This window comes from Rhea americana, unplaced genomic scaffold (genome assembly GCF_003343005.1).
Source record: "Rhea americana isolate MKP2758 unplaced genomic scaffold, rheAme1 scaffold_90, whole genome shotgun sequence".
Taxonomy (NCBI): domain Eukaryota; kingdom Metazoa; phylum Chordata; class Aves; order Rheiformes; family Rheidae; genus Rhea; species Rhea americana.
This window is the reverse complement of record NW_028187089.1, coordinates 2,075,269-2,090,666: the sequence shown is the minus strand read 5'-3', so window position 1 is coordinate 2,090,666 and position 15,398 is coordinate 2,075,269. Positions and strand designations below refer to the sequence as shown.

General features: G+C 46.3%; 1 protein-coding gene across 1 annotated transcript; it reads left to right on the top strand.

The window, feature by feature from the left end:
* Positions 1–534: 534 nt before the first annotated feature.
* Positions 535–14,176, top strand: LOC146584695 (endothelin receptor type B-like). The gene is made up of 8 exons (XM_085324295.1): positions 535–540; positions 6,016–6,555; positions 9,712–9,824; positions 10,357–10,561; positions 11,285–11,434; positions 12,191–12,324; positions 12,930–13,038; positions 13,966–14,176. Exons 1-8 carry the CDS (start codon positions 535–537, stop codon positions 14,113–14,115), a joined length of 1,407 nt encoding a protein of 468 aa, XP_085180421.1. The 3' UTR covers positions 14,116–14,176.
* The last annotated feature ends 1,222 nt before the right edge of the window (positions 14,177–15,398 follow it).

Sequence of the window (15,398 nt, the reverse complement as noted above, 5' to 3'; positions counted from 1 at the left end):
CTTGGACCAAAAAAAAGGCTTTGATGTTTCTAGAATCCCTTCCCTAAAAGAGGTCAACACTACAGCTTCTCTGCCAAGGCACAGCCACAGTGTTCTTCAGAGCCATCACAGCAACGTGCTAGGTAAGATCCAGGTAGGTACTCTGCTCTGTGGTCAGCCTTCCCCCACCCCTCTTCCTCTCCCTGAAGCTTTATTTGTTGATTGTGTTCATCTCCTTCACAGAGCTGCCCTGCATTTTTTCATACTTCACCCTCCTCCTACATCCCTGTCCTGCGCTTTGCCTATTGGTTGCAGCGGGGAGAGCCCTCTGATTTTCTATATAACCAACTGCTCCATTCAGAGAAACCTCAGCAAATCAGAAGAAGGAAGAAACATTCTCCTGAATACAAGCATGTTCACAAAAGCAAACTCTAGGATCTAAAACACTGTAGTTCTCCTGGAGTCTGCAGAACATGCTCAGCTGCCTACTCAGACAGAAGAAGCCATAAGAGGAAAAGAAATCGATCTCAGGAGCATCAAAAGTTCATAGCCACGATGAAGGTAACTTAATTCTGATGAAAAGCTTTGCTTCTACTCACTAATTTGCAAACAAAAAGATTTTGTGCTTCAATGTGAATTTTTGCATGTTCACCCTGGGCTCCCACTCTGGGTGAGATGTTAAAGGGAAATGGTGCATGAGCTGGAAATCCTGAATCCAGGACATTTCTAGATTAAAGTTTTAACCTTGCCTCTGCTTTGAAACCAGGTTGTGTCCAGGTGAGAGAAAGAGCTGGAACGTGATAATAATATGAGCCTTTTTCCCCTTTTCTCCTCACTCACAGCATTTTCCCTGCAAGAGATGTTTATCTGCAGAAAAGGTCTGTTTTCTGTTTGGTGAGGCTGGTCTGCAGGAAAGCACATGCTCTCGTGCACGCAGTTGCTCTTCAATGCAGTGGGTGCCCTACCATGAGTAGGCCAGTGTGCAGCATGRAGCAGAGGGAGGGGCCAGGTTGAGATGAACAGTCTCACTTAGGATGAGGTGGGCTCTCCCAGGCTTCCAGGCAAGACCAGTCTTGAGTCCCTAGGCCTGTGCACACCACTTTCAGCTGGGAGCAAGCTGAAGGGAAGTTTTAGCAGTGGTTTTCAGTCTAATCTCCTCTCTGGGAACTATTCTCTTGATTTGCCTGTCATAACTCCAGTGGATTCAGCTGGGTTTTGGACTCAGCATAGAGGAAAGGTGATCTCAATTTTTAAGTGTTCAAGCTATTTGCTGACATAAGAGCCCCAGCCAGTGCAGGTGTCACTTCAGGWACAAAGTCTCTTCCTCAAATGATCAGCAGAATGAGCAAAGCTGAGTGGATTTTAGGTCAAGTGATGCTGTCCTTGGCTTCACATCTGCTGGGCACTGAACAAGTCTCAAGACCCTCATTTTYCCCATAAGTGAGAAAGGGTGATACATTCCTTTTCATTTAAACACTCTGAGATATGTGAGAGGAGGGGCAATATGGAGGGGAAGACGTAAATGAGCCAAAGGGCTGTTGAACAGGAGAAAACAATGTTCCTTTTTTACTAAATCATTGGATTTTAAGCAAGAGGGGGGAGAAGAGGCTTTTTTTCAGAAATGGCTTTGCAACTGCGTTGTTGAGAGGACAGGCAGGGTACAGTAGGCAGTGTCCTGTGATCCTTACTCACATGAGCTAGTCTGCCAAACAGCCAGGGGCTGAATAGCCACATCAGGCTCTCTAGTTCTGTATCTGTGAGAGCAGATAGGAGCAGTCCACGGTAGCAAAATGCACAGGACACAGTTTTCTGGAGGTGCTCTGTTACCAGTCTGCCTGGTAACAGACTCCAGGAACCACCAAGTTTCTTAAAGCCCCCATCTGCTCTGCTTGACTGCAYGGGAATCCAAACGACAGGCATCTGCCTACGCCCATCTGCTGCTGCTCGATGCGAGCTGCCCTGATCCTGGAGGACTGCAGACAGTGTCCTGGCTGATTTCTAAGCTAGGTCTGCYCTCTTCTATAAGCCCCATTTCTACCATAACCAGCACAAGATTTGCCAGGCCAAAGAGCTGAATTTGAGCCTCCCACATCAAGACAGTCATCAGATGATCTAGTTAACTCTTCTTTCTTTGGCCAAACGAAAAACTTTTTATTCTGTAGAGAACAGCTTCCACAGGAAAGAGTGAGATATCTTGATCCTTGGCGGCTGTGAAGCACTCAGGGTAACCTGCGRGAAACAGAGAGCTGGGGACCTTAGCAGGGGCATAGGCTAAAGTCTCTGCACCAGACCAGACAGGGAAGGGATTTGAGCCCAGGTCTCCATGCATCAGSTTTGTGCTTATTAGGGTTATTCACCAGTTTTCTCTCTCCCTTCTTTTCCCCCTTCCAAACACARCTGGATGCACAGCACCAGAGCAGGATTCATGGATGAGAATAGTATCATAATAAGTCAGATCAAAAGTCCTCCCTGGTCCACACYGTGTTTCCAGGACAGCAGTTGGATCAGATGCTTAGGTAAATACCAGAAGGAAGGTAGTACCAGAGAACCCTTTCTGGTCACAAGGTCCCAGATTTGGCAATCCCCTAATTAGGGACTTGCTGAGCCCAGAAGTGGCTCCAGGACCTTCRTGCTTCRCAGCCACCAAGGATCAAGATTGTTYCAGCAAATAGATGGAACTGCTTCCTCCAGACACTGCCTGCTGASAACTTTTTAATGAGTCATCAGCTTTGACTAATGTATCTCCAAAGGAGTTTTTACAGAAGGAGGCTCCTTCTTACCCAGTCTTGTCAGTAGCCATCTATTCTGATGCCTATCTTAGTCTTTTTCCATAGCATTTTATACTGGCCAGTCTAGGTGACAAGCTGATGTCACACCATCCTTTCCTCAGGCACTTAGCTCTCCCCATGCAGGATGGACAGTATGGSTTCCCTAGTTTTAAGATAACTTCTTGCTTAGGAGTTACGACTTCAGTGTTGGGATGCCTACACACCTTTAGAGCTGAGCTCTTACAGGAGAGACGTGAGTTCTTTTCCCAACTGTCATATGGTGACTTTTCTCTAAACACTCTCCAAATCATTGAAAATGGCTTTCTTTCTACCATAGGCAAGCAGATAGCTTTGTAGTGGCTGTTCTGGCTCACATCAATATGGATTGTCTGCTGGTTAAGTTTGCAAAGCTGTTTAAGTCTGCATAGACGAAAGGCACAGTGAACATAGAGGATGACTGTGCACCAAGCATGAATATTTTAGTAGATAAAAGCATGCTGGTTCTAAGCTGAAAAGTGATGAGATCTTTTATTTTCCTCTGTGAAGTCATATCTAATGTGTCATTCTAATATGAGGAGCCAGACTAGGAAGGAAACACTTTCAGGATGTCTTAATTATAATGGAACTGAAAACTTAATTATCTAGTTCACGAGATCTATTTATATTGCGATTGAAGGAACTTGATTATTTTATTGTCTATCRTGTAAATATGAATAAGTTTTAAACTTCTTCTTAAAGCTGCGTGTTTACAGTTTAAAGCACTAGGGACTTGACTGAAGGACTTAAAGGGGTCAGAAAGAAATAAGCCTGATTTAGATTTCATGGTAAGAGTAACAGGGTGAAACTGAGAAGAAGATACGTCTGGTTAGGCTGGTTCATCAGGAAACAGCCCAGCTTTGTGTTGACTATGCAGGAGTCTTCTGAACAACCAGAAATGTATAGGCGTTTCTACAGAGACTGATTTGTGTCTCTTACACACATGAGAAATGAATAGCTGTATCTAGAGGAGCTGGGTTTGCACCTGGCAGGGCACAAGGGTGTCGTGGCCATATCATCCTGGAGTGGGAACAGTATGCTCCCACCATGCGCACACTTCTGGTCCTGGGATCCCCCTGGTACACGGGCAGGGGAAATCTTGCTACACTTCAGCAGTGCCCTGACTGAATGGTCCCAGGGGAGCAGATATACTGGTTTGGGCTCAAATCTCCACTCTGCTTGGTAGAGTTAGAGTAGAGATTGAAGTCCCATCTCTAAATCCCAGGTGGACACTCTGATCACTAGAGTTGCCTCCCATTGGGGTGTGCTGGGGGGAGAGGGTGGCAAATATCACCTCGTAGAAAACCTTTAAGGCTCCTGCTTTCATTCTGGGCACAGCAACTTTTCCCCCGCTTCAAAACTGCAGTATTTCACACGATGAGAAAAACATTCTTTATACACTTTAACTAGGAGACTTAAGATCTGTTCCTGTCTGTGGCATGTCCTGACACTTAGAGAAATCACACTCTCAGACAATCCTTTTGTTGCCTCCTTCTCTATAGCACTAACCACTGTCAACATGCAATGCCATCAAGAGATTAAGACCTGGGATGTGCTTTGAGATCTGTAGATGGAAGAGCCTAGGAGYAGGCTAAATGCCATTTTAAAGATCCCATGTAGCAAAGTCATCCCAGGGCTGAAAGCTACAGCAGAGCTGCTGGGAAGAGGAGCTTCTTCTGCAAAGGAGAAAATAGCAGCTTCTAAAGTCAGTGCTGAGGCACAGGCTGGCAGCTTCCACTGCCTCTTTGGGTTCACTTTCATCCAGTGGTGGTATCTGGATCATCCAAAAACCATTTCCATAAATTTGCATTGTGCTAGAACATTGCTACAGCCATCCTAAACTTTTTCATAGGCTGCAGGTGTCTGAAAAGCAGCAACTCGGCAGGTTCTGGTTGGAAGCACTGTCTGAGATTTGCAAAGCAGAATCTGCTCTGGTGATATTTATGATCAGTGTTCCAACTTTGGACAGCTTGAGAGATCTTTTACTGCACTCAGCAGTCAAAACTGAAAACAACAGGGAGATTTATATCCTCAGGTATTGAGTTGAATGGCACAGTGGCTTTGGAAAGGAAGCGGTTCAATTAACAACTATAAGGATGGGGAAGGAGGGAATGTTCTATTTGCACATAAATTGGAATAAGATGTCAGGTATTGATACAGTATTTCTGGAAAAACTCTTGTGGTATATTCCCAGCATGGTTCCCAGCAAGAATATGTTGAGTCTTTTCTCTTTGCATATGGATCTACTGAAGAATAGGATTTTAGTGTTGCTCCAGTTTTCTCATGCCATGAATCATGAGAAAAGCTCCACTGATTTTGTAGACCACTGAGATGGGGTTTGCAGAATCATCCAGATGTCCAGACCTTGGAGACCAGGGCCTTGAAATTGCTTCTTTTTCTCCTCTAACTGTAGAGGTGACTAGTTCATAGGCCTACACTTGCCTGTTGACATCTGCTTTTAGTCAAAAGAATTCCTCTCTGGCACCTTCTCRTAGACCTTGTCAGTGCCTCCCAAAGAGAAGGGTGTGTGTTCATAGGTAAAAATTCCAGTATATCAGTGACTGTTTTCAGCCCAAGGCTGGGAAAAATAGGGCCAATTCCCCTGMTCTACTTGGCATATCCTGCAGATCTCTGCACCAGAGCATCCTACAGTGAGTCCTGCCACTCTATCGTGCAGTCAGCTCAGTCAGGGTGGGGTAAAGGAGGACGTTTTTCCCTTTGACGTTCTTCAGGCCATTAGAAACTGAGAAGGGTAGGAGGTGGGCAGGGAGGTGTAAAAGGCCGTGCTGGGAAGAAAGTCAGGTTTATGGGGCAAGCAGTGCTACCAGGCTGAATGCTCCGAAGTTGCATAGCTATTTCCAAACACCTGGCTGATATGAGGGCAACCTTCACCTCATGRTTTAGAACTCCTGCATTCTCATGTAGTGGAAATAAAAATCTCTATTTGAGAAGGGACAGGTGATATCATTTGCTGAAATCCTGTGAAAGAGACATAAGGGACTGCTTTTTTTTTCCTTTTAATTTGTGTTACTAAATAGGCATGTTTAATTTTAGAAGCAAAGACTCCTCCCCATGTGTGTCAGTTGCTCTGACTGGATGAGATCCAATCTAGCATTACCTCTGATCGCTGTGATGACAGACTTGTTCCTGAGACACCTTTCTTTCAATTTTATCCTATTTTACTGTCCTTTCCTAATCAATATCCCTCCCTTGTCCCTTTCTTCATCTACAGGTCAAATCAAGACCCAAGCAAAGACATACCATGAGCTTTGCAAGGAATTCTGCACCAAGAATTTGCTGGGCTTTGCCATTTCAGTCTTCACTGGTGAGAATCCCAGCTCCTGCAGCTCTAGCCATTTCTCTGACTTGCCTCTTCTCAGGGGCATGTGGCCAGACCCCAAGGGCTTTCCAGGAGAGCACTGTTCCCTTTCAGGTGCTTAGCCAGGAGCAGGCTTACAGTCTTGTCCAGCCAAGCCTGTTCCAAGATGTCAAATTCTCGAACCACTCAGAAAGTCTCCTGAGGAGCCCTGAGACCAAGCCACCCCTGCTGCCTGTGTGTGTGAAGCCTGCAGATATCAGACACATCTTCAAGTACATCAATACTATTGTGTCCTGCACCATCTTCATAGTAGGGATCATTGGGAATTCCACACTCCTGAGGATCATTTACAAGAACAAGTGCATGAGGAATGGGCCAAATGTTCTCATTGCTAGCTTGGCCCTTGGGGATCTTCTCTACATCCTCATTGCTCTGCCCATCAATGTGTATAAGGTAGGTCCTACGTAGCATGAATGTCACATCAGCCTTGCAATTGCAGGAGTAGTATCTGCTCCCACATGTCCAGTGCCCTGGGTAAAATCTACTGCTCTTTACTGCAGGCTCCATTTTCGCAAAGGAGAAGGGAAGGGCATTCCTGTTCTCAAAAGGAAAAAAAAATAGACAAGAAGTGCAGAGTAGATTTCTGAGAAAAAAGATGTGTCCTTAGCTTCAGCTGTGTTGTACACACACAAGATTCAGCTAACTTCCAGACCTTCTGAATCTAATTTAAAATCACAGGAAGAGAATCACTTGTAGTCCCATGACATTACAACCCAAATTTTATTTCAGCTGAGCAAATACTACTGTTCTCGTGTGCTTGAGGTACCTCTCCCAGCACTGCTCAGTAAGTTGGCCTCAAGCAAAATTATCTTATTCTAGCTAAACTTGAAGATTCATTCAGAAACAAAGGGCTATAATTATAGAATATGGGCTTCTTTTAGAGACTCTGTTCCCCAAGCTAGAGAGAAGATGCAAATAACCAGGTCAACCTGAGCTCTGCATGCCACACCAAGGCACAGAGAGCTGGGCAGACCTGGGCATTAGACCTGAGACAGCAGTTAAGAGCATAAGTTACGTTACAACAACTGTGTGTTGTGCCTGGACCAGTGCAGCTACTTCTTGCCTATCACTTGAGAAAGGTTTTTGTGGACTGGAGTCAGAAAGAAGTCAGGGGATTATAGGAATGGCTGGAAGGGATGTCTTAGAGCTCATTCARATTTGTTTGTGGAGAAGTCTTTAATCTTCAGCCTGGAAAGCAAAAATTGAATCCCAGAGTGTTCCTGAAGCAAACAGGCCAGGTGGCAGGGAGAAATTCAGAGTAGGAGGAGGACGTGCATAACCTGACTGTGAGAACAACCAGCTGTAATTGTCAGAGACTCTAATCGTTCTGAATAGATCTATTTTTATTGAAATTGTATTGAAAACTATAACGGGATTTTAGCTCCAAAAAATCTTGTGAGGGATGTCATTCTTCCAGGTTCTCCAGGTGGCCAAGTCTGAAAACCAGATGATCCCTTCTGATGCCAGTATATTGATCCATTCACAGACTTTCACTCACATGTGAATCTTCTCCTGTCATCATCTGAGAAAACAGAGCAGCTGGTRGCCAGAAGCACTGATTCAAGTGCCTCCTCCACCCATGGGGTGCAGCCTAGCTCTGCTTTTACTCAAACAGGCCCCCTTTGTTYTGAATAATTGTGTGTGATTTGTTCTGCTTGACAAGGGAGACACAGTCTGGGGAATAGAGTTGCAGTGCTAACAGTTCTCTCTGGGATCGCACCCATCCTGTACCCATTTGACAAGGCAGAGGGCTGTGCCTACAGCCAGATGAGCACAATCAGATCTGAGCTAGGACTATCAACAGGGCCCCTCCAATACTTGTCCTGCCAAAGCCAAGGCAGGAAGCCTTACGTTGTAATCGTTTCTTCGCCATGCTTTGTGAGAACTGCACCATCTAGCAAGGGAAAGAAGCTGCATTATGCACCTTATGTTTAACAAGAACTGAATAACAAAACCAACAAAATAATAAAGAAACCTGCCTCCATGGGATACAAACACTCCATCACTTTGGGGGCTCTAGATGTAGAACTGCATGTTCTGGATGTTCTGAGTGAGGGCAACTTTGAGATGGGCCACAGCTTTCTCAGGGATATGAGAGTTGTGAGCCCAAGATCCATCATATCCTTGTGAGTCAATGACTTTGGATTTCTCCTGCCTCTAGGGCATCTTGTTCCCTCTGATACCTGTGCTTGACCTAGCTGAGCTGGGGGGCCACACGTAGCTACTAACCTCACAGGGAAAGCCTGACTGAATCAAGCCAGAGATGAGCGAGTTTGGGAGCAGAAGGAAAGGAGGCTGCTGGCATAGACTGTAGAACTGGACTGGAGTGAGGGAAGGCCAAGAACAGCAGTCATTTCCAGGGTATTTAGGACCCAGTCTCAGTGCAAGTGTTTTGTCTGTCATAGATCCGCATAGCTATGCATGGCATCAAGTTTCTGTTTGGCAGCATCATGAAATCTTTCATAGTTAAAAACAGCCAGGCAATGCAAGAATATATATGTCACTATATGAAGAACTGCCATGTACTATATTATGGCTACAACCACTACGACCACTTCCTTACATAGGCTTCCTCTTCCACACCCTATCCAGACCAGGTGTGTGAACTCCCCCTTCTCCCTCTACACTACCCTCATTCAAACAAAGAAAGAGGTGAAATTCATCCCTGGAGTAATGCTGTTGCATTCCATGTGATAATGGATTTAACTACTTATTTTAAATAAAGTAAATCACCTCCTATCTCAGACCAGCTTGATACTTTTCAACTAGTGGAGTCTCTGTTCACTGATCTTTGGGGTCTTCTCCTGTTTATTTATCCAGTAAGTAAGCTACTGGGAGAGTTGGGTGCAATTTGGTCCTTGGCAGAAACAAGACAGGGAAATCAAGTTAGTTCATTCTCCACTGCGTAATCCTGATCCTCTTGAAATTCACTTAGAAACAAATGTTGCTTCATGCCTTGTCTTAATTTGTTCAGTTCTGACACACTGGGGATACTTACATCACTTGATTAAATCCACCATTGCTTTCCTTTGGTCACGGGCAATTAAATATTGTTCGTTTCAACTAATGCCGCACAAAACCTTTGAGGGAGATTTGTACAAAGGATCCTAAGTGTGCTAGTTAGGCAGAGTATGGTGAAGGCTTAAGACTACATAGCTTTGAAAGCATTCTGAAAGAAACTGTCCTTTGAGGATTTTGGTTGCATCTGAAAATGAAACGCTCACCCTTTCTGAAAGTGACCCAAAGCCCAGGCTTTTAGGATATATTAATTCAAAACCACAGAGAGTTTGGATTCAGGACCTAGTGTCTTGACCATCCTTCCATGTATGTGTCAATTCATCTCAAATTTGTCCTTGGGGAAATGAATGGTTCCCAGTACCACATAAAGTACCGGAGAGCACACACCACATAATCCCAGTAGAGATAACCTCAGAGCGCTTTAAGCTGCTGTTTGTGGGCTTCTCTCACCATGTGGGTAACCATCTGCTATTACAGGAAGCTGGACACGGTTTCCCAAAGCAGTCTGTTAACCCTGTGGTTCTTCCCCAGCTCTTGGCAAAAGACTGGCCCTTTGGTGTGCAGGTGTGCAAGCTGGTCCCATTCATCCAGAAGGCCTCAGTGGGCATCACAGTTCTCAGTCTTTGTGCTCTCAGCATTGACAGGTAATAAAAAAACTTCTACTGCTATATTGCCAGCCTGGTCCATATTTAACCGTGGCATGACCCTTTGCTGTCACCGAAGGACAGAGTACAGGGCAGTTTGGTTCCACTCCAGGCCAAAATTCAGAGAGGGCACCAGATGCTGCCGCGTAGAGGTGATATCCACCAGGAACTGACTTTTCTCTGTGGGAATAGAGCTCATATATTGCCAGAAAAAGCTGAGTGGAAGAGCATGATGTGTTGGAATGTGTTGGGTTGGTGGTGGTAGTGGAGGTGTAGGGCAGATAAACATAGGACAAGGATGCCTACTCTCACACTCCTCCCTTTTGGAGTCTCTTATGAGCCCATTTCTGATCCCTCCCATACCTCTAAAGAATGTTCCTGGGTCTGTTTCTATTCAGAAATGAAGGAGGAGGATGTAAGAGAAAGGGCCTTTGGGAACAACTTTAATTTCCACCTTATCACCCCCTTCCTGCCTATTGCTTTTCTCACTCTTCCTGGTTCCCTCCCTGTTGTGTTTCCATGTGTTTGGCAGGTACCGAGCAGTGGCTTCCTGGAGTCGGATCCAGGGGATAGGAATCCCCATGTGGAAGGCAGTCGAGGTGACGCTAATCTGGGCAGTGGCCATTGTGCTTGCAATCCCTGAAGCTATAGCCTTTGACATGGTGGAGCTCAACTACAGGGATCGAGACCTGTGGGTGTGCATGCTCTCCTCTAAACAGAAATCCAGCTTCATGATGGTGTGTACTATGCCCTATTGCAGCTGCAGCACAAGAGAGAGGGAGACAGGCAGATGAGGCATCCTCTCCCCTTGTTTACAGAATCTGGTGCTTCTGCAGATGGCTTCTCTTGGCCATCAGGGTGACCATGGGGAAAGCAGTATCAGACAAAGCACAGGAGACCCAGTATTGTACTGACATAGGGGTCTTGCTGTGAATGTGGGATCAGAAAATGGGGAGCCGGACCTTAAGCTGGGTTGTGTTCACTGTCCACCTCAGAAGGCTGTGCCCCATCTTGGTAAGCTTCAGAACTTCCTACACTGCCACAGCAGGTCACTATTCTGCATGGGTAACAGTCAGCACAAGGCCACCTAAGGGACAGAATAGGAATTAAAAAGGCATCAAAATTTACCACCTCTGTCTGCCAAGATAAGCTCCTTGTAATTGTCTCTTGCACAAGAGTACTAGACTGGACTGGCAGCTGTGGGAGTGATGCACCAGATTTGTCCTGGAGTATGTAAACCAAGCTTTATTTCTTTGAGATAAGCATGTGCACTAGTTTGAGGAAATATAATTCAATATACACTCAAAAAAGGGGGTGTTACTCTTTCTCATGTCAGAATGTCAGACTGGTCTGATGTTGGTCAGCTGTCGGGTCAACTCATGCCCCATTTAGCCTCTCCCCATGCACAAACACCCTCGTCCTAGGTTTCTAATTCACATTACTCTATGTGCTGCCTGCAGTTCTATCGTGATGTGAAGGACTGGTGGCTTTTTGGCTTCTACTTCTGCCTCCCCTTGGTATGCACCGGCATCTTCTACACCCTCATGTCTTGTGAGATGTTGAGCAAGAAAAATGGAATGAGAATTGCTCTGAACGACCACATGAAACGGGTAAGGCACACAGAAGGGCAGAAACTCAGATATTTCTCAAAACAGGAGAGTGCTGTAGAAGGGGAGAACATACACCAGTTCCTGTAAAGGAAACATATGAGCTCCACAGAAGTCAACAGCTRTTGGTACAACATGCATGGATTAAATGAGGTACAGAGGCCTTCAGTTCTACAATTCCCCATCTCAGGGATAACCAAAACCACTAGCATTATGACCATGGACCAGCCTGATTTTCAATTTCTTACGGTCATTTATCTCTAGCCTTGCTGTGGCACCACTTAAGTGGACCAAGTGTTGTATGTGCCTTATAACAAACAAGGGATGCAAGAAGAATAGTTTACTGGCTCCTTCTTGCCCCTTGCGCTTTGATCCTTTGAGGCAGACCAGCTGGTCATCATGTTAATGTAGTGTGAAGGATGGAAGGGTGAGGACCCCATGTTCCAGAGAGAATAACCCTACCAAAGTCACAGAGAGCAATGACTCTGTGTGTATATGTGAAGGAGTCTCTATCCTGGTCTATTTGTGCTRCTGGTACCCTACTCCTTTCTGCAGTCCAGATATCAGAGCCTTCCTCATGACACAGGAATGGAGACCTATAGGTAGTGCCTTGACTCAGAAGAGGTATTTGGCCCTCAGCAGGTAGTAAAAATGACTTGAAGAGCCCCTGCTCAGAGTAGGAAGTTGATGCTTTGCTCCACCTGCTCTCCTGTGCTCAGCCAGAGCATCCCTTCTCCCCTGTCCACTTTCTCCTTGCAGCGCCGAGAGGTGGCCAAGACGGTGTTCTGCCTAGTGGTCATCTTTGCACTCTGCTGGCTGCCACTCCACCTCAGCCGCATCCTGAAAAAGACTATCTATGACCAGACAGACCCCAACAGATGTGAACTACTCAGGTAGGGTCATCAYCATGAGTGCACTCCTCCCTTGGCACCATGCCCCTGCGGGCACTGGCAGAGACACTGCTACATTCATGTCAGGCTGGTGGAGTTGCCTTCCAAAACCCTATCTGTTTCACTGGTTCCGTTTCTAAATGACATTGCCCTTCTAAAAGGTACAGAAAGAAGGTGTGGGGGACCCCAAGAGGAAGGGAAATTCTATTTTATAAGGTCTCTGTAAAGCTATGGATTAAAGAGATCTCCTGGGCAGAGAAGCATTCACTGCAGAATACAGGACTGCAGCATTTCTGGGGACAGTGCCCACTTTGAGCTACATGGTGGATGCCTATCTTCCCCTCTTCTTCCTATCCATCGCACCTGTATCCAGTTCTGGCTAGACACTGCTACTGTGTTTGAGTCTGAGAACATCAAGGTCACCCACGGGAAAGCAGATCTTGCAATCTGAGCTTCCTCAGTAAATGATCTTGAAAAAAAAAGCACTGCACAATTGGCCAGCAGGCTCCTGGGCCAGGCAGTTTGCAGGCAGTTTGGAAACCCTCTTTCAGCTCTTTGCTAAGTGAGCTTCCAGAATTTTCATCCCTTTCTCTTCCCTCTTGCCTCAGTTTCCTCCTCGTGATGGATTACTTTGGGATCAACATGGCCTCCCTCAATTCCTGCATCAACCCGGTAGCTCTCTACTTCGTCAGCCGGAAATTCAAGAACTGCTTCCAGGTAGGAGTGGACACCCTGGAGTTCCTGGCTATGACAACTGCACATTTTGGCTGACAAAAGCCAGAGGGCTTGCTCGTCGGTGGGGAGTGACTTTGTGAAAGGGGCATGCCCAAAACGRAGAGGTTAATGAGCAGTTTCAAAGTTCAGCTGACATCTAGTCTGAACGAGGATCTGACAACTGCTGGAGGGGGCTAGCTTTGCTGACCTGGGTCAACAAGGACACCTACAAGTGTGGCATTTTTATCTGGGTCATTACTTGTAGAAAGAAGGGTTGCCGTGGTCTAGGCCTTGACAAACCCCACCAGTGATTTGTTACCAATTCAAAAATACATAATCTAGCAGTTTGCTGGGATCAGAAGCACAGYCAGGGCCATGAGAACATGGAATAGCCCTACAAAGAAGAGACACCTGTAAATTCTGGCATGTCTGTGAAGTTACCCTGGAACTAGTCCTTTAAAGAGCAGAGAAAAAACCCAGCCATTCTGGATCAGGAGCACCCYGCACAGCACTGAAGGAGGGAGTGGGTCTGCTTTAAAATTCCAGCGCAAATTACCCAAAGATAATTCTCAGGAACAAGAAAGCCCTGAGAGAGGAGGAGAAGAAGGGTTGAGCCCAGCTGAGCATTACCCATATTTTCTGTCCCACGAGGCTGAGAAAACAAAACTGCAAAAAGTACCTAAAGTTTTCAAGATTTCCCTGGAGGTCTGAGACCTTTGTTTCTAATCCACACCAGCCCTGTGGTTACTTTGAAACACCCACTCTCCTCAGATCTGCAGGAGAGCCAGGCTCAGACTGTGCAGCCTGCAGTTCCCAGCCTAATGCTGTGCAGGTGGACTTGCCAACATCACTAAGGGATTTTTTTCTCTCTTATATTATCCTGTAACCGAGGTTTGTAACTTCTCTCTCCACCCTCTTGTCTCTTCACAGTCTTGTCTGTGCTGCTGGTGCCAGAGACCAGCTCTGAGCATCACACCAACAGATGAGAAGGGCTCTGTTGGGAAGTGGAAAACCAATGGGCAGGAGCTTGGTCTGGACCGGAGCAGCTCCCGCTTGAGTAACAAGTACAGCTCTTCATAAAGATGAACTGCCCACAAGGCAGAGAGGAGAAGGCACTGTGACAACATGGCAGGACATCTCCATTTCTTTTGCACAGCCACTCCCTGGCTGGGCCTGAATCATTTTTGCCTTCTTGTTATACCCACCTGGAAGGAGTTGCAGCAATTCACTGACCCCAGGACTAGCTCTGAATACAACCTCCGAGCCACACTTGTCCATCCTCTGGTTCAAGTTGCCTCTGAGGGAGGGGAAGAAGGGGATTCAAATCCATGTAGGGTTTTTCAGTTCCTTGTAGGAAAACCAAGTGATTTACAGCCATTTGTCCTAGTTGGAAACATGGGGTGGGGAAGAGATGTGTGTGAAAAGGGAAGAAAGGCTGAGATGTGATCACTTTGAAATGGATGTGGAATGGGAAGGGGAGGATGAGGAATGTGAAGGACAATTTCCAGCTGAGAAAGTGAAAGTAGAGCCAAAGCTACATCTCTTGCTCTCTCCCTCTCTGTTCTTGTCCCTGGGCAGAGAGCTAGAACAAGACTTAGGCACCACACAGGTCTTGTTGAAACCAACGGCCTGAATTCTCCAGCCATGATGTGGGGGGATAGTCAACTTCATCCTGTGACCAACCTCCCTGGGGAGCACTAACAGAGGGCGGGAGGCTACCTTCCTCTCTACCTGACCCTGGGAAATCTAACCCAAGTTCTCTTCTTGAGGATGCTCACCCCACCTGTGTATGGCACAAGAAAATGACTGTGTGTGTGTGTGTGTGTGTGTGTGCGCGACAGCAAGGCTTGGGGGACCGGAGATCCTTGGTAAAGCTAATGGCAGCATCCAACTAAGCCATCTGCTCCAGCTTCCCCTCCCCAAGGGAAGGTTAGCTCCTTTCTAGCCATGCACCATACCTGGCCCAAAGCACTGTACTTCCATGGAAGAGTTTGTAAGTCCAGTAAAGGGAAGGCAGAGATTGCTTGAATCTGGATAAGGCTGGGACTAAGCAACTACCCCTTACCTTTCAAGCCCTCTTYGTAACCAGAAGCTGCCAATTCTTCGCCTGACACAGGATGCAAATGAGAGGGTCAAGGAGCTCAGCCCTTCCAGAGAAGCACCTGGCCTTGCTCTGCAGTCTTAAACAGCTGGAAATCCCACAGCCTCCTGCAGTCATTGGCTCTCAAGAGGATTGCCTGCAAGATCACAACTCTGAAARGAAAAAAACAGGTGACCTGGGTTTTGGTGCCAGGATTTCATCTTCCCTCTGCTGGCAAGGTAGGGCTGCAGTGGGGCAGTGGGGATGAACTTCAGGATGTTCT

Excerpts from the sequence above, each read along its gene's own strand:
- LOC146584695 (XM_085324295.1), top strand. Across the intron at positions 11,435-12,190 it reads TGAACGACCACATGAAACGG|CGCCGAGAGGTGGCCAAGAC; the intron begins GTAAGGCACACA and ends TTCTCCTTGCAG. Across the intron at positions 12,325-12,929 it reads AACAGATGTGAACTACTCAG|TTTCCTCCTCGTGATGGATT; the intron begins GTAGGGTCATCA and ends CTCTTGCCTCAG.